We start from the raw sequence: 16,535 nt of genomic DNA on the forward strand, positions 1-16,535 counted from the left end.
GGAGGGATGATTATGTTAGACAATTGCCTAATTATTATTGATTGATTATGTAATTGATTGTAGTAGTTCACATGTTTTATCACTTGTTAATTATTTTTGCACCTATATATTGTTTGTAAGAAGTGTGTTTAGTAGCTTGACAAAGGCCCTAAGGGGTCAAAACGTTGCATTTTGGTTCTTGGGTCCAATAAAATTGCCTATTCTTTGGAAAATTTAGGAGTGCCTGGATTACTTTTCTAATAATATATGCTATATTTGGTCTCTTTGGTACTGGGACTGATCCAAGAGCACCCTAGGATTCCAGGGCAAAGGGCTGAGTGCAGTTCCACAACTTGTCCACAATGTGCTATGTGACCACAAAGCAGCAAAAAATAAATACATTTCCTTTCCTTCTTTTAAGATTCAAGTTAAGAAATGCTTTTATAGCACAATTAAGACAAAAGTTAGAGATACTGTTGCTGAAATTATTAAAAACTATTCAAACTGAAGATTTCAAAAATAAAATTGCAGATGGCCCTGATCATGGAAGACTAAAACAAATTAAAGTAAACATGTGAAAAAATTAACTTACTTTAAATCCCTTCCACATACATTGAATATTCCATACATCATCACAAATATACGCGGGGTATCCAATGTAAAATATAAAAAGTCACGTCACTTTGTTCCTCTGCTCCACAGCTAGCTAGAAGCGCTGGCTAGGGAGTTTCCATAGGAAGAGCAGAACATGTGAAACAGTTGCAATGGGAGGAGAGCAGAGGGATCTCCTGTTGGAGGTCTGCTCTCCCTTGTCAGACAATGCCTCGGAACGCTGATGCATTGACTGACAGCTGGTGGAAAAACCTATTTTTATATATAGAGTTTTCTCCTAATCCATGCATTTGCTAACACAACTGCTAGCACACTATAAAGATAAAATTGTATGCTCAATCTAATTAACATAAGTTGTTTGGGGCATGACAGGTACCCTTTAAAGGAACACACCACGCACCATAACAACTTATGTTACTTGTAAAGGTCATGGTACAAGGACGTCACTATTCCTGCAATTAGTCTATTATCTGCAAAAGTCACGGCAGCCATAAGTCTACAACTTTATTTAAATATGTCAAAAGAAAATCCTTTACTCTGCCATACAAGTAACTATTCTATTGTGAACATAGGCAAGTTCTAGTTAAGTTGTCATTTTTCTACAGTAGAAAATTGAATCGCTTTTTCATCAACTTTATTGTAATGTACCAACTATATCAGGCCGTAAAAAATATTGGAATTAATGCAGCCCAGAGTGTCCCTTCCACTTGCAAAGCAAAAAAAAGAAAAACCCACCAGCTCAGACTCCAGGGATCTAATCTTGTCTTCGTAGGCGGACCTCTGGGAATTTAGCTCCTGCTGAGCCATTTCTTTTGCAATCTGAATTTCTCTCATCATCTCTTCTTTCGCTCTTAAGCGTGCTTCTTCAATTTCCTCTTCTAACCTGGATAACAAAGGAGGAGAAGATAAATGCATTCTCCATTTATGTCAGAGGACTTGTGTCGGCATCTTGTGGTCTACACTGGTCACCACTGCCATCAAATTTCACTTGTATTTGGGCAAGTGCTGTGTCAGACAGGAGGGCAATCACTTACTTTGACCTCTGTGCAGTCACCAGCTCATTCTTTGCAAACTCAAAGTCTTTAGGTCCCTCAGACGATGTGGTTGATGCAGCTTTTAGCATTTGAACTTCCACTGGATGATTGAACCTAAAATAATGATCCCCTCCTAGGATCACACGATCACCCTGTTAAAATAAAGAAATAAAACATCCCTGTTAAGTGGTGATCTGTAATCTTAAAAAAAGAAAATTGGTGAACTTTCTGTAGACCAGCACAGCAATGTGTCGTAGACGTGGTAAGAGTACTACAGGTGAGGAGGCTTGCGGCCATGCCTGGCACAGTTTTATCAAGTAATCAAAATATACACAGCTCTAACTACAGATACGGATTCTTGCGGGTTGGGATTTTATTTATAGAACCAAAAGTTCTGCACAAAAGAATCAGACATGCTTTTGATTCATTACAATGGGTATATATTTGTATGTTGGGTTTTATGTCTAGTTATAGATGCTCATGTTTCATGATTGATATAAAGATTTAAAAACTATAATTTTCTTTTCTACCATTTTTTAATTTTATTTCTTGTCATTTAGTGATTCTCTCTCGTCCAGATGTTACTTACTATACAACCACATTGACTCTGCTCAATCTGATCATTTTTCCCCTAAATGCATTACTCGCTCAAATTCAAAAACGTCAACTCCATGCAGTGATGATCTACTTTCATTGAAACTTTATTTTAATTGCCAAACTTTCTGACTGAATGTAAAAATTACTCCAATAAACCGAATGTATAGTCACTTGAATTGAGTCCCCAAAATAAAATAAGGTAGATAACACATTACCGAAAGCAAACAAAGAGATAACACAATAAGGAGACACCACAATACAGGACATGTTGCTTCTGTAATTGCCAGGGAAACAATACACTTTTAAACTCACATGGTGTAGGATAGTTGACTCAGAAATGTCGTTACCATTAACAAAGGTTTTCGCATTTGCAGAAGGTGTTAAACTCACTGTGTTTTCAATGTTTGTGATCACGCTGTAAAAACAAATAATAAATAAGTGATAAGGCTTACTAGGTGACTTACTACGACACTTCCACTACTAATTTGTTAAAAGTCATCTTTTTATTTCTAGAATAATAAACCAGGAAATTACTGAGATTCATTAGCCAATCAAGGCGTTCTATTCCCTAGATATCATCCCCCACGCAACATGCACAAAAGGATCCAATCACGAACCCCACCGTCTCCCGCGGTCGGATGGACATCTTTCGGGACTCACTCTGCAGGCAGTCCCACAGAGCTGCGGGTTATCAGGACTCATGCCAGAACGTACCAGTGATTATCTGCAATGAGAGCCCCGGAGAGCTGGATATCATGAGCTGATCCCTCTCTGTATTTTCCCACTGTGGTTTGACCTTCCTTTATCATATACAATAGCATCTCTGACAACTGAGGGTCTTCATTGAGGTTAACCAGATTTGGCAATCGATTGTCCATCTTAAAAGTGATTCCAGCTTTCTATATGCAAGAGATTAAAATACATACAATTACACAAGATTTCCAAATATGCATTACATGTACATTAATGTTATAGTGATTAATGTGAACTGCAGAGTATGGATACCTAAGAAAATATTTTCTGATTTATCATAAATTTGTATCACCTGGTCTCTATTTTCATGTACTTTATGTCTTTACGTTAGTATTCCATTGTGAAATGAGCAAAGGGTATTAATACTCTTTTTTTTTTCAATACTTTACTTTTGTAGTGCGTAGAAATGCTTACAAGCTTGGAATGACATTTTGTGAGAGAATGTACAATATTATAAGGTATAATGACTAGGTACAAAACATCATGAAACACTGCACCATTTTTGGTAATTTATAACAAGCGAACTCTATGCATATATGTCGTGACTATAGAGACAGTAATAGATCGTAGAGAAGAGATACAGAACAAAAAGAAGTACTACCCTGTCCAGAGTATAACAAGCTATGTCTATGCATAGGTTAACTATAGGAATGGGACCACCAGGTATACGCTAATTATGTAATAACAGTATAAACTGGCTACGTTAAAGTGATAAGAGAGTGGTATAGCTAGAGGTGGAACATGTTAAGATTAGGCTTTTGACACTAGCAACAAAAATAAAAACACTCATTGGGTCTAGAATAATTGCTCATAATTGTGTATATCAGGCTTAATATTAGTGATATTGTCGATGCTTCAGTTGGGAGTTCTTTCAGCTGTATATTGCAGATTGGCGGTGCCACCACCTCCCGGCCGCACAAGGGGGCCCCTCACACCACGAGGATCAATACATCGAGACACCAGTGTCAACGCTCCCCGAGCCCAGGATGGGGTATGAGCCTGTGCATTTCGAACCCTGCCATCTCCCACGGTCGGATGAAAATTTTTCGGGACTCTAATTGTGCAGGCAGTCCCACAGAGCTGCGGGTTGTGGATGTGTGCAGTGGCTATCTTAGCTCTCAGCCCTGAAGGAGAGCAGCATGCCGGGATGCCACTGGGAACCTCTGCGTCCATGGACGAGGTGAGCATTCGTGTTTTCTGGCGGGACTCAACCCAGTTCCAAAAGGCAACACACACTGCATCAAAGGCCACCTGGAACTTCCCATAGTGGTTTTGAAGTTTTGTCAATGTGATGGCTATCTTGACTATGCCTCGAGGTCTTGCACTGTCGAAGTGAGCAACAGCCTCAGAAATCACTGTAGCTTTTTTCTTGGTGGGGACCAGAATAACCCCCACTGATTCAGAGGGAGGGGAAACAGGGCTGTTATGCAGCTGCAGATCGTCGTGAATGCTGGTAGTTCCAGACCAGGAGGTCGGCAGTTTCTACCTTCCATGGAACACTCCAGACTGTTAGGCCGCAAACCGATTTCTGGCCTCAGGCTATGGAGTGGGGCTTCAAACTTGCTCCAAAAGGCTTCTCAATGGACAGGAACAGGTAAGTTGTTGTCAGGGTTGCTTGTGAGGGTAAAATTCCACCAGAAATTTAATGTTTCCATGCATTGTTTGAGGAGCACACACACTGCACATATGTACACCATGGTGGCCAGGCCCCGCGCCCCTTATTGTCCTTATTTTATACTATTCTGTTTATATATGGAACAACAAACTTGTATGCAGGTTGGTGTGGTGTAATGTATTGGAGTTATATTTGTTCCCAGGCTTCTTTATACCCCAGTATACATTTAAGAAGATAAATCCCCCCGAAAAATAACAAGAAAAAAATGCATGTATCAAACGGAGGAAATTTCTGTCTCCAAGTCATAGAGCACAGCGAGCAAAGTGAATGAGGTGGAATGTTTACTAAAGCAGTTAACACACCTGTAGCTCCTTCATCTCAACTTTCTTTCTCTCTTCAGCTTGCTCAAGTTTGTCCTTCCAGGCCCTTATAAAGAAAATAAAGGACATTATTATTATTTATAAAGCGCCAACAAATTCCACAATGCTGTACAATGGGTGGACTAACAGACACGTATTTATAAACAAGACATGTTGGACGCACAGGAACAGAGAGATTGAGGGCCCTGCTCAATGAGCTTACATGATAGAGGGAGTGGGTATAGTGACACAAAAGGTAAGGGTAGGGTAGAAAAGTACATTGCTAAGATAGTATTCACTGAGGACTAGGTGTTTTGATGACTGTTGCAGGAGAGGAATCAGGGCGCGGGGAGGGAAAACAGTTGACAGTTTAATTACAGACAAAGTCATGGTGATACCAGCATCACTAAAATAAATAAATCTGTTTCAGATTTATTTAGATAAGTTTTGTTGAAAATCATTCATGGAGAGGGGCGTGGCTTGGAAGCCGAGGAAGATGGCGGCGTGAATCCGGAGCTCCCCGCAAGGCTCTCAGCACAACCTCGCCTACAGCACCCAATTGCCCCGAAAACAGGCAAATCACAGAGAGCATTGCACTCCTCAAAGCCCACAGACACCCCGAGGGGTACCACGAATTCGTCCATGCGGCGGTTCCTGACGACCCCGGCGGACCGGGATGCACAGGCCTCCAACGACTCAACGGCCTCAGGCGGGGTCCTCTCACCCTCTCTGTGCGGTGAGGAGGCACTAGCTGAGACACCCACACTGTACCCCATGGAAACGCACCCGGAATTAATACATATCCTCCGCAGCCCACCCACTAAAGCGGACCTGGCGGAGGCAAACAACAGCCTCCGCGCCTCCATCACAGAAGACAGGAGGAATTCAGCGGCCTACGCCAGAGGGTATCCCAGCTCGAGGCGGACTGCGACCACATGCAAGCGGCACAGTCTGCTAACACAGGGCCTCTACAACTTTATACCCAACGGATGCAACAGATGGCATACCACCTGGAGGACCTCGATATCCGAGGGAGGAGGCAGAATATCAGGGTCCGAGGAATCCCAGAGGAAACCGCTCCAATACAATCCATTTTCAACAAACTGCTGGGTCGCACACCACAGGAACCAATAGACTTGGTGAGAGCACATCGGGCACTTAGACCAAAGGGCCCCCCTGGGAGCCTACCCAGAGATGCGATATGCTGTCTGGCAAATTATCAATTAAAAGAAGAGATACTGCGGAGAGCCAGGGATGTGGACAAGGTGTTAATGGGAAACACTGAGATCCAACTGTATCCGGACCTATCTCCCACCACCCTGGCATATCGCAGGGCATTGCGCCCATTCACCAGGCAACTGCAAGCTAACAGAATTAAATACCGCTGGTGTTTCCCGAATGGACTTCAGGTTCACACACCAAGAGGCCCTTACATGGTGAAAGAAAAGGCCGATATGGACGCCCTGGGGAGGGAGCTGCAGATCACTACAATGGCCGGACCCTCTGGCCCTCTATACATCTGCTCAGGGCCCTGAGGACTCAGACTGCATGCAACCAGATCCCACGGACCTCCCGCCAACAAGCAATCGGCCCGAGGGGCCTCTGAGAAGAGGTAGAGACAGCCGATGGAACAGCCAGGACCTGATGGGATACCAGCCTCGCCCGCTGGGGACCCTCCCCCTACCCGACCAAACCTACACCGAACTTGGACATGATATGACAACAGTCCCACCCATGGACATAAGCACATCGTGTGGAGCTACAGCACGGACTATGTAGGCATTATAACATACCAGAGAACAGTAATCTTCCGAAAAAGGACTAACACGGATAGAACACCATCGACCAGTAACCCACCCCTCAAGTGCATACCAGAGGCCCCGGACTCACTGGCCACCATGCGGCACCTGGCCCTTAATCCGGGGACATCACGACCCATTCGATGAGAAACCGCAAGTACCACACACAACTGACCGATAGGTCAGAGAGACTTTCAACACCCCAATATAACTACACCCCAAAAGGACGGTTGACCACCACATACCTATAGTACAGGTCGGAGGGAGGGGAAGGAAGGGTTTATAGGATGATGTTTAATGTTAAGCTTGTGGCAACGCTTGGAGATGGGGGACAAGACTGGAGGACGACCGACGTGGACAACCGCACCCCCCACAAGGGCCTAGTGATGACCTACCCAGGAGCGGGCCGGGGGTCCACCTCGCTCAGACATCTAGCAGGGGGCAAAGGACTGGGCAAGGCTACTATATCACCACATGATATAAGAAAGTAACGGGAAAGCAACTCCCACCCAGACACAGATGGGAAACATACCAGCAGACGCACTTATGGATGTAGGGGGAGGGAGGGGGGGGGGAAGGGATACTAACTGCTCATGGGCAAAGTGTAGTGGAAGGGAGGCAGGAGGGAGCATAAACACACACACACACACACACACACACACACACGTACACCGTAGGGGAAAGGCAGAGGGACTGGACTCCAGGCATGGGAGTGGGGAGGGAACCCAGGGGGAGAGGAACTGGGCGAGAAATAACTGGCTGACCATTAAACGCACAGATACATCTATGAACACAAACTAGGATTCCAGGGAACAGAAGTTGGGCTAACGGGGTTTAATGCAAATGTAAATATCTGTTTTTGTTGATGTTCCGCTTTTTGCTAAACATACTATTGCAATGTTTAAGTTTCAATTGACGCAAAGATGCAACGCACGTCCGAGGCGAGAACGCATACCACACATACATTCACATAGAGCCCCACGGGGGATGCCATGGGACATTGACAGAGGCATGAGGTAATATCGAGGAAGGTATCGCAGAGCGACTAACCCGAACATTACCACACATAAACAGACAAGACCGGAGGCCTCGGCCTTTCTTCTACTCCCACAAGGGACAAGCGCCAACTTCAGGTGGACGAAAAATAAGATCCAGGGGTGAGCGAGGGTCTACACGACCACCTAGACGCGGATACCCTAACGCCGCGGCGACGGCGGACACCTCAGACCACACACATACACACCCCTTCGATACTACCTACCCCCCCGACCCGTAACAGCCGGGGCACAGGGCTAGCAGGGATCTGCTCAAAATGACACTGACACCAGCCAACCTCACGCTGGTCACCATAAACGCAAGGGGACTGAACAAATCCGAAAATAGATCGACAGCCTTAAAAGACTTTCACGCCGCTAGGGCATCAGTAATATATATCCAAGAGACACACTTTAAAGAGGGAGCCAGACCGAAGCTACACAACCACCGCTACCCCACAGGCTATTACAGCGACTATCAGGGGGGTAAGGCTCAGGGAGCGGCGATCCTAATACACAGGGGAGTCCCTTTCCAGGAGCAGGGTCTACAGACAGACCGAGAGGGCAGATACGTACTCTTGAAAGGAACGATAGCAGGGCAGATTTACACCTTCGCCAACATATATGCCCCCAATCAGAGGCACCACAGATTTCTCTCGGGAATTCTCCGTAAAGTGCGGGAGTTTGCGGAGGGAATACTGATAGTAGGTGGAGACCTTAACCTAGCCCTAGACCCGAAATGGGATGCATCCACCGGCACCACCCATATCCCAACGCAACACTTGACCGCACTCAAAAATCTCATATCCAAACACAAACTGGTAGACAGCTGTAGAGCCCACCAAGACAAGAGGGACTATACGTTTTTCTCACACCCCTATAATTCGTACACCAGAATAGATTATTTTTTCTTAACACACTATCACCTCCCTCTCGTCTTACAAGTAGAACACGGCACAGCCACATGGTCGGACCATGCTCCTGTGACCCACACGATAGCGTCCCCACTCTATAGACCAAAGGTGGCCAAGTGGCGACTCAATGAACACCTACTCTCTGTACCGGAGGTAAACAGAAATCGGAACAGCACTCCGAGAATATTTCGACATAAACACACCGTCCCAAACGTCCCCAACGATCATGTGGGAGGTGCACAAGAGTGTGATTAGGGGCCACTTCCTACAAAAAAGCGTCATACTGAAAAAACAAAGGGAGGCGGCCATGGCACATATACTGACAAAAATTCAGGAGATAGACAATCTCAATAAAACCAAACAGACGCCCGAACTGCAAAGCCAATTGTTCGCACTACGCAGAGACTGTCTAAACTACTCCAGACGAGGTACCATAGGAATGCGCTGCGACATAAAGCGTTCTTTGCCTTACATGGAAACAAGAGCGGCAGGTTACTGGCACGAATGCTTGCCAAACGCCGACAACAGACGTTCATAGACCGCATCAGGGATAGTAAGAACACGCTACACAGACTACCCCAAAAGATACAGGAAGCAATCAGAGCATTCTATGCTAACCTGTACACACTCCCAAGACCGCAAACGCACCGCGCGGACAAACACCTAACAGACTCCATAAAAGAATACCTGAACTCACACTCGACACCCACATTAGACAGAGAAACTGTGGAGCTCCTGGACGAGGAGATAACACAGGAGGAACTGACCTTGACAGTGAAACAGACGAAAACGGGCAGAAGCCCGGGCCCGGACGGTCTGCCGCTCTGCTACTATAAGACATATGCAGACATACTATACACCCCACTCTTAACAACGTTTAACGCCATAAAAGAGGGTCACCACCTCCCCAAGCAATCCCTGGCAGCGCACATCACGATACTCCCTAAAGACGGAAAGGACGGGGAACAGGCTTATAAATTGCGACCTCAAACTACTAGCAACAAGATTACAGACGCACGTGCCCCCCCTGGTACACCCGGACCAGGTGGGGTTCGTGATGGGGCGCAAAGCACGAGAAAATACCATGCGCACCCTCACACTGATGCATAGCGGAAGGCGTACTCCAGGAGGCCTTCTCCTGCTGTCCACGGACGCGGAGAAGGCTTTTGACAGGGTGGGATGGAAATATCTGTTCCACACCCTTGCTCACATGGGCCTGGGCCCGGGAATCCGAGGGTGGATAGAAGCATTATATACACAACCCTCAGCACAGGTGGTCATAAACAGCGCCCTGTCGGAACCATTCGACATACAGAACGGCACACGCCAGAGATGCCCCTTGTCCCATATCCTCTTTGTGCTGGCCCTAGAGCCACTACTGGTGGCCATCAGAAACAACCCAGACATAACGGGGATGCAAACAGGGACGACTCACCACAAAATCGCGGCATATGCCGAAGACCTACTGTTCTATGTGACTAACCCAGAAATATCGCTCCCCAACATACTGAAAGCATTTCAGGACTTTGGGAAGCTCTCCAACTTGAAAATAAATCTAGCCAAATCGTTCATACTTAATATTAACATCCCAGAACATAGGGCGGAACCATTACGCCAACACTACACGTTCCAATGGGCAACACATAAAATCAAATACCTAGGTGTCTGGCTAACAAAAAGAGAAGGGGACTTATTCAAAGAAAATTTCACCGCCATGCAGGCAAAAATGCGCATGGAGATGCAGGAATGGGCATACCCACACATCTCATGGCTGGGAAGGATACAGGTAGTGAAAATGAACTTCCTCCCGTGCCTACTCTACCTATTCCAAACTATCCCCATAACGATCCCTAATTCGTATTTCACCTCACTGAGCTCTGAGCCAAAATGGCTGGAACGGGAAAAAACCCAGGCTCCGCCACGCTTTATTAAGACAACCAAAAGACAGGGGCGGATTGCCGGATTTCACCCTCTACTACAGGGCATGCCATTTCATGCGGATAGTGGAATGGACTAAATCAGGAACACAAACTATGGAAACAGGCAGAGGAACATGAAGCGGGCGTCCCGGTCGCTGTATTGCCATGGCTGCCACCAGAGGCCCCAACAGGAGACACGAAACAATCCCCCTACACGAGAGCGACCCTGCGGGAATGGAATCGCACAAAAGGGAGACACGGCCTAACCACATACCCAACCCCCCTATTACCACTTATGCATAACCCTGACTTTCCACCGGGACTAGACCCGAGAGCGTTTAAAGACCTAATCCAGGACCCATTACCTAGACTTAAGCACATACACATGACAGAAGGCATTAAGACACTCGAAGACCTACGGGGAAACACGGAACACACCCTCCTGACGCACCTAAAATACAACCAAATTCGGAGCTACATCGCCTCACTCCCACAGGGACCGATATTAACACGGGCAACCACCACTTTCGAGAACCTTTGCTTAGACCCTAACCCACTGGCACATGGAGTTTCCATCTTATACACCCTACTACTAACACTCACACCAACAGAACAACCACGATTCATAGGAAATGGGAGGCGGCACTGGGCCACTCACTAGATAAAGGAGACTGGGAGAAAATATGCTATCTTACACACCACTGCTCTAGCAAGACACAGGAAACGGCCTATAAACTACTGACATACTGGAACTACACTCCCGCGATACTACATACACGAATCCCTTCACACTCCCCTCAGTGTTGGCGATGCGGGGAGGAAAAGGGTACCCTCCTACACATCTGGTGGGAATGCAAAAAGATAGCCCCGTACTGGACGGAAATATACAAGATACTAAGGCAGTTTACAGACGACCCACCATCATTCAGCCCAGCAGCCATGCTGCTACACCACACCAAGACCCCCAGAACTGCATATAAGAAATCGCTCACAATTCGCATACTAAATACAGCCAAAACAATTATACCACAGTACTGGAAACAACAAGTTACCCCTCCCCTAAAAGTCTGGTTCGCACAAATGGAGGAACTAAGATCCCTAGAGGAACTCCATAACACTGCGAATGACACATTCCAAAAATACCTCAACACCTGGACGCACTGGATCTTGCAGACAACCAAACCAGATTTCACTAACATGCTGCTGGCCTCACCCTAAACCTAGAATAAAGACATCTCAAAAGTAAAGAGACAGGGGGATAACAGCTCTCTAACGTAGCAGAGCCCCCCGCAACCCCACCATGCCAGTGCCGAGACCGCCACCATATACCAAAACAGTCACGGGGAGCCTAGACACAGACACTACACACGCATAACCCGAACGGGGACTAACTAGGGGGAAAAAGACAAGACAGGCACGCTGACAACCCCCAAGGGAACAGAAGGGACAAGACGAAGTACCCACAAAACATACCCATTAGACACGCACCGGACCTAACGAGCCCCCGAGACACGGAGAAGTGGGTAACCTGAACAATACACGATATAAGACTAGTGTGATCAAACTGCCCCACTAAAAGGCGGACCAGAGGATCTCTGGGCCTCGGCTGTTGCGGGACCTTCCCTGACACACACACCTTCACAACAAACGTAACAACATACACACACCTTCAAACAGGAAAGACACAAGGGACCTGTGAGTCCGACGAAAATGCAGGCCTGCGAGCCCATTTGAATATGCTACTGATACAAATTTTTCAATTGATATATGTTATATGCACCTAGAGACTGGCAGTCTCACTGCTTCCTGCACTAAAAAACAAACACAAAAATTGTACTCAGTAAGGGACCTGCGAGTCCTCAGATGTTGGGGCATATGTGCCCACATAATACCGTTATTATCTATGACTACTGCTGTATGTACCACAAGCCATATAAGGGACCTGAGAGCCCAGCAATGTAGTCTATGAAAACTATAAATAAAACAATAAAAACTATATTTACAAAAAAAGAAAATCATTCATGGAGATTTAAATATCTGAAACTAAAATATTAGTAAAGTAGATCGCAAATGGCCAAAAAGGCAGAGCTCCATCTAAAGTAAAACTACAAGCCTTAAGTATTCTGTTTAGGTTGCAAAATGAATATTTTTAATAATTGTTCATTTTACAAAATTATTTTCCTAAAATCTTACATTTTCTTAGCTTCAGAACCTGGAAATTATAATTGGGGGTCTGCCTTTTGACTACACCAGTATGCGTTCCCCCAGGGAGATATTCATGTATAAAAAATGATTGTTATTCCTTATGCATTTCCACTGCATTCATAGCACACTGTTGGGGTGCACTTTATTCAGAAAAAGGAAAAAAAAAAATACATAGATGAACAACAGTAATGACATTTCTTACTGCTCACCTTTGCAGTTCACACATCTCCCTTTCTAGTTGCCTCTCTCTAAGTTTCAGAGAAAAGATTTCCTGTTGACAGCGCTTGTATTTTTCTGAATTTACGTTATTTCCAGAAATTTGTGATGCCCTCAGTTTCTCAATCTCCAGTTTAAGTTCTGAATGAAAGAATGAAGAATAGATAGAAAATAGAAACTGTGCTTTCAAACATGGTTCAGACAGTCACTGCCTACAGTTTATCCTTAAGACCAATGGGAGACTTCGATGTCTGTTCATTGCCACCACATTTCGCAAGTGAAAATTTTGCTCATTTACTAAAAACAGGCAATCATAAATATGCAGGATATTCTATGCCAACGATAGTACGTAGGGAGCCAGATTGGGATGTCAGCATGCATTGGCCCTTAAACGAACACTCCAAACCACTACAGCGTGCCGTACTTGTTATGGTGCCAGAAGTGCCCAGTTCCCCTCTCACAGCAAGACTGACAACCATTTGAGAATGGTTTGGCAATTTACTTGTGGTTTGGTAGATTCTAGTTGCCGCCTCCTGTGCACCAGAATCTCCTAGAATTCAGCTAAGCATGGAAGTGCAAGGCTTAGCTCTTTGGCTGAGACAGTTTATCTTATTCTTTCAGCCAATAAGCACTACACTTTTTAGGTCAGTGGAGCTAACAGAAGCTCTTTGCAGGGGCTTCCAGCTACACAGGAGTAAGCGACAGGCATCCATCAGATCCCAGGTAAGTTGTCAAACCATTCTCAAACAGTCTGACTACTTTCCCTTGGAAGGTGCAGGAGCACTCCAGGCACCATAATAACTACAATGTGCTGTAGTGGCTATGGTGCTCGGAGAGTCCCATTTAATAGTTTAGTAGATTGTTCATTCACTTCAATAATAATGAATTAAGGATTATAGGACACAGACAAATAAAGTATGCAAAGTCAAAAAAATATTTACTTGTACAAATCATAATTATAAAACATTGCACACTTCAACACCCATTGGAGACTTGTATCCATTAACTAAAAGTATTAGTTTTAACCTAAAAAGGTTTTAAATTCCCTACTGATATGTCTTCTCTTAGTAATGAACGCCTCCCATAATAGCCCCTCTATTCAGATGAAGAAAGACATTTCCTTCTTCCTCCTTACCAACTCTCATTGTCAAGACTTCTCTAGAGATGCTTCCATTACATTGTATGTTCTAGTCTGCAACGCTTTACCAACTCCTAAACATGGAACTCACCTCTAATAAGTTTGGTGTTCATGTCCTCATTCACCTTGGCAACATTAATGATGAGACGAGCCTGTTTTGCATACCGTAACGTGCTTAACGTCTCCTCGATATTAGTCAGTGCAGGGCTGATTGTGGCAATCATTGTAGTTTTGGAATTCCCCCCAAGACTATCTTTCAACAACCTTCGAGAAGATAAATGGAAAATGTTTAGAAGATCGAAAAACTGTTATATGGTAACGGAGTAAGATAAATACTATAAAAGCCCATTGTGTTTAATATTTCACAAGTTTTCCAATCACTGTTCAAAAGAGATTTGAATGAATAAATTTGAATGAATAAATTTGAATGAATAAATTTGAATGAATCAGAAGACCTGACTAACTTACCAGGTCAATACAGAATCCCGGTATGGTATAAAAACTTTCTTTCGCATCTGGGAGTTTTCAGAGAGAGCAGATATCACTTTACCCAATGTCAGTAAGGACTTGTTGATACTCACACCCTCCTGTAAGTATAAGTAGAGAATCAACTATTAATGTGAAGTTAAGTCATAATTTCATAACAAATAATTGAAAACAATGTTTATTACTATATTTACACACACTAGTGCATACCTCTTACGGTCCTGGTTCTGGGTTAGCGCTCTAGTGTCCTACATCTGTGGACACCAGGGAATTGTCCACCATCAGCAGAGCACAGTAGTAGTTGTGCTTTTTGCCCTTGCGAGAGTCCTTCAGGACTATGCTGCACATGAGTTTCCCCTAAATGCTGCTCCCCAAAATGGTTGACAGCCAGCCTGGTGTTGAGTGGTAATACAATTGGTTTAATCTACACAGGTAATCTGTGTCTAGAACATTTAAACTGAGATGCAACTGAAAAACCCATGAAGGGTTTGACGGCTGATATGGCAAGGTTAACAAGTACACCATGAGTTCAGTCCTTTTCAACTCAATAACAAGATTTTCTGACTTTGGCGGCATCACCTGAAGTAAAATGCATTTTGTAATGAGAAAGCTTTGAAAACTGACAAAGTCAGAAAACATTATTGATGCAGAATTGTGACTTGGCCCTTTATTCCATGGCTGTCAGATTTTAGAAAGTATGACTGACTCTCCATGAAACTGGGATTTATTTAGAACATAGAAGAAGAATGCACACATCTCGGGAGAGGAATCCATGTCACCAACCATGATTTGAGAAGAAAGTCACAGAGGAAAACCAAAACCAACCAGTTACAACATCTTTTGCTAAGTGTTAATCACTGTTAAACATGGATCTCTTCAAGTCTTGCATCATTTAGGGAGAGTCATGGGGTAATAGATTTGTGGTGAATTCAAAAATACACATAACTAGTGAAGAGTGACATTTCCTCTTTAAGAATGGTTTACAGAGCCAGTGATCTACAACGAAGAAAATTCACAGAATGCAAAATCTTGAAGAAACATCAAAGAGGCCCACCTTGAGTCGCTCTCCACTGGTCTGCGCAGAAACACACCTCTCACTTCCCGCAAGATCCACAAGGTTAATTCTGCTGGTAATACGATAATCATGTTCTTCTCCTGCAACACTCTCAGTCTGTAGAGAAACATTTATTTCACAAAGTAGCTTTAAAAGAATAGAGACCACCAAACATCATAGTGTCACATCAAAATAGCATTAGCATGTCTGTCAAATCTACAGCACCTAGAATTACAACCTAACAAGTGGGAAAAAATAGAGGATCAACTCAGGAACAAAAATGGAAATCAGGTATTTTATACAAATTCAAAAAAGAAGACACTCAATCCTCAAAGCACTTCAGCAAGCTTAAGTTCTTTAAACATTTGGGGTGTTCCATTACATTTAATGGATTAAGGTGCAACTGACACCCTTACATTTATTAAAGTATATAGACAATGTGTAAGAGAAAAAAAAAAAAAAAGGAAAAAAAACACATTTATAAAGTATACACCTTAAAACGTACTATGAAAAAAATCACTGCTTATTGTTTAGATCCTTCCCACAATGAGTAGAAACATGTGATCAGGGTAATCTCATGGTCTATTGAGTCTGAATCTTATCACATAAACATCAGTCCAGCAGACGTTTATGGGAGAAGTGGTTTATCATCGACAAGCAGTTCCACTCATTACATAAACTGAATGGAAGTGCTCTAAAAATGGATAGCAGCAATGCCTGCCATACCACAACTACAAGTAATACGGTGTAAAAAAAATTAAAAAGGTAACATTTAAAAAATAAACTTTAATTTCAATTATCTATAGTAAAGATTCTTGCAG

At 44.1% G+C, this 16,535-nt stretch overlaps 1 protein-coding gene across 1 annotated transcript in view; it reads right to left on the reverse strand.

Annotated features, from left to right (window-relative positions):
- Positions 1-16,535, reverse strand: part of KIF14 (kinesin family member 14) — a 54,748-nt gene that overhangs the window by 26,720 nt on the left and 11,493 nt on the right. The window contains exons 9-17 of the mRNA XM_063426132.1: positions 15,715-15,831; positions 14,643-14,761; positions 14,266-14,438; positions 13,030-13,177; positions 4,953-5,016; positions 2,937-3,121; positions 2,535-2,637; positions 1,626-1,777; positions 1,327-1,474 (exon numbers count right to left, since the gene is read on the reverse strand). Coding sequence (XP_063282202.1) covers positions 1,327-1,474; positions 1,626-1,777; positions 2,535-2,637; positions 2,937-3,121; positions 4,953-5,016; positions 13,030-13,177; positions 14,266-14,438; positions 14,643-14,761; positions 15,715-15,831 — 1,209 coding nt within the window. The remainder of the gene's footprint in view (positions 1-1,326; positions 1,475-1,625; positions 1,778-2,534; positions 2,638-2,936; positions 3,122-4,952; positions 5,017-13,029; positions 13,178-14,265; positions 14,439-14,642; positions 14,762-15,714; positions 15,832-16,535) is intronic.

The sequence above is a fragment of the Pelobates fuscus genome, chromosome 7, assembly GCF_036172605.1.
Source record: "Pelobates fuscus isolate aPelFus1 chromosome 7, aPelFus1.pri, whole genome shotgun sequence".
NCBI lineage: Eukaryota > Metazoa > Chordata > Amphibia > Anura > Pelobatidae > Pelobates > Pelobates fuscus.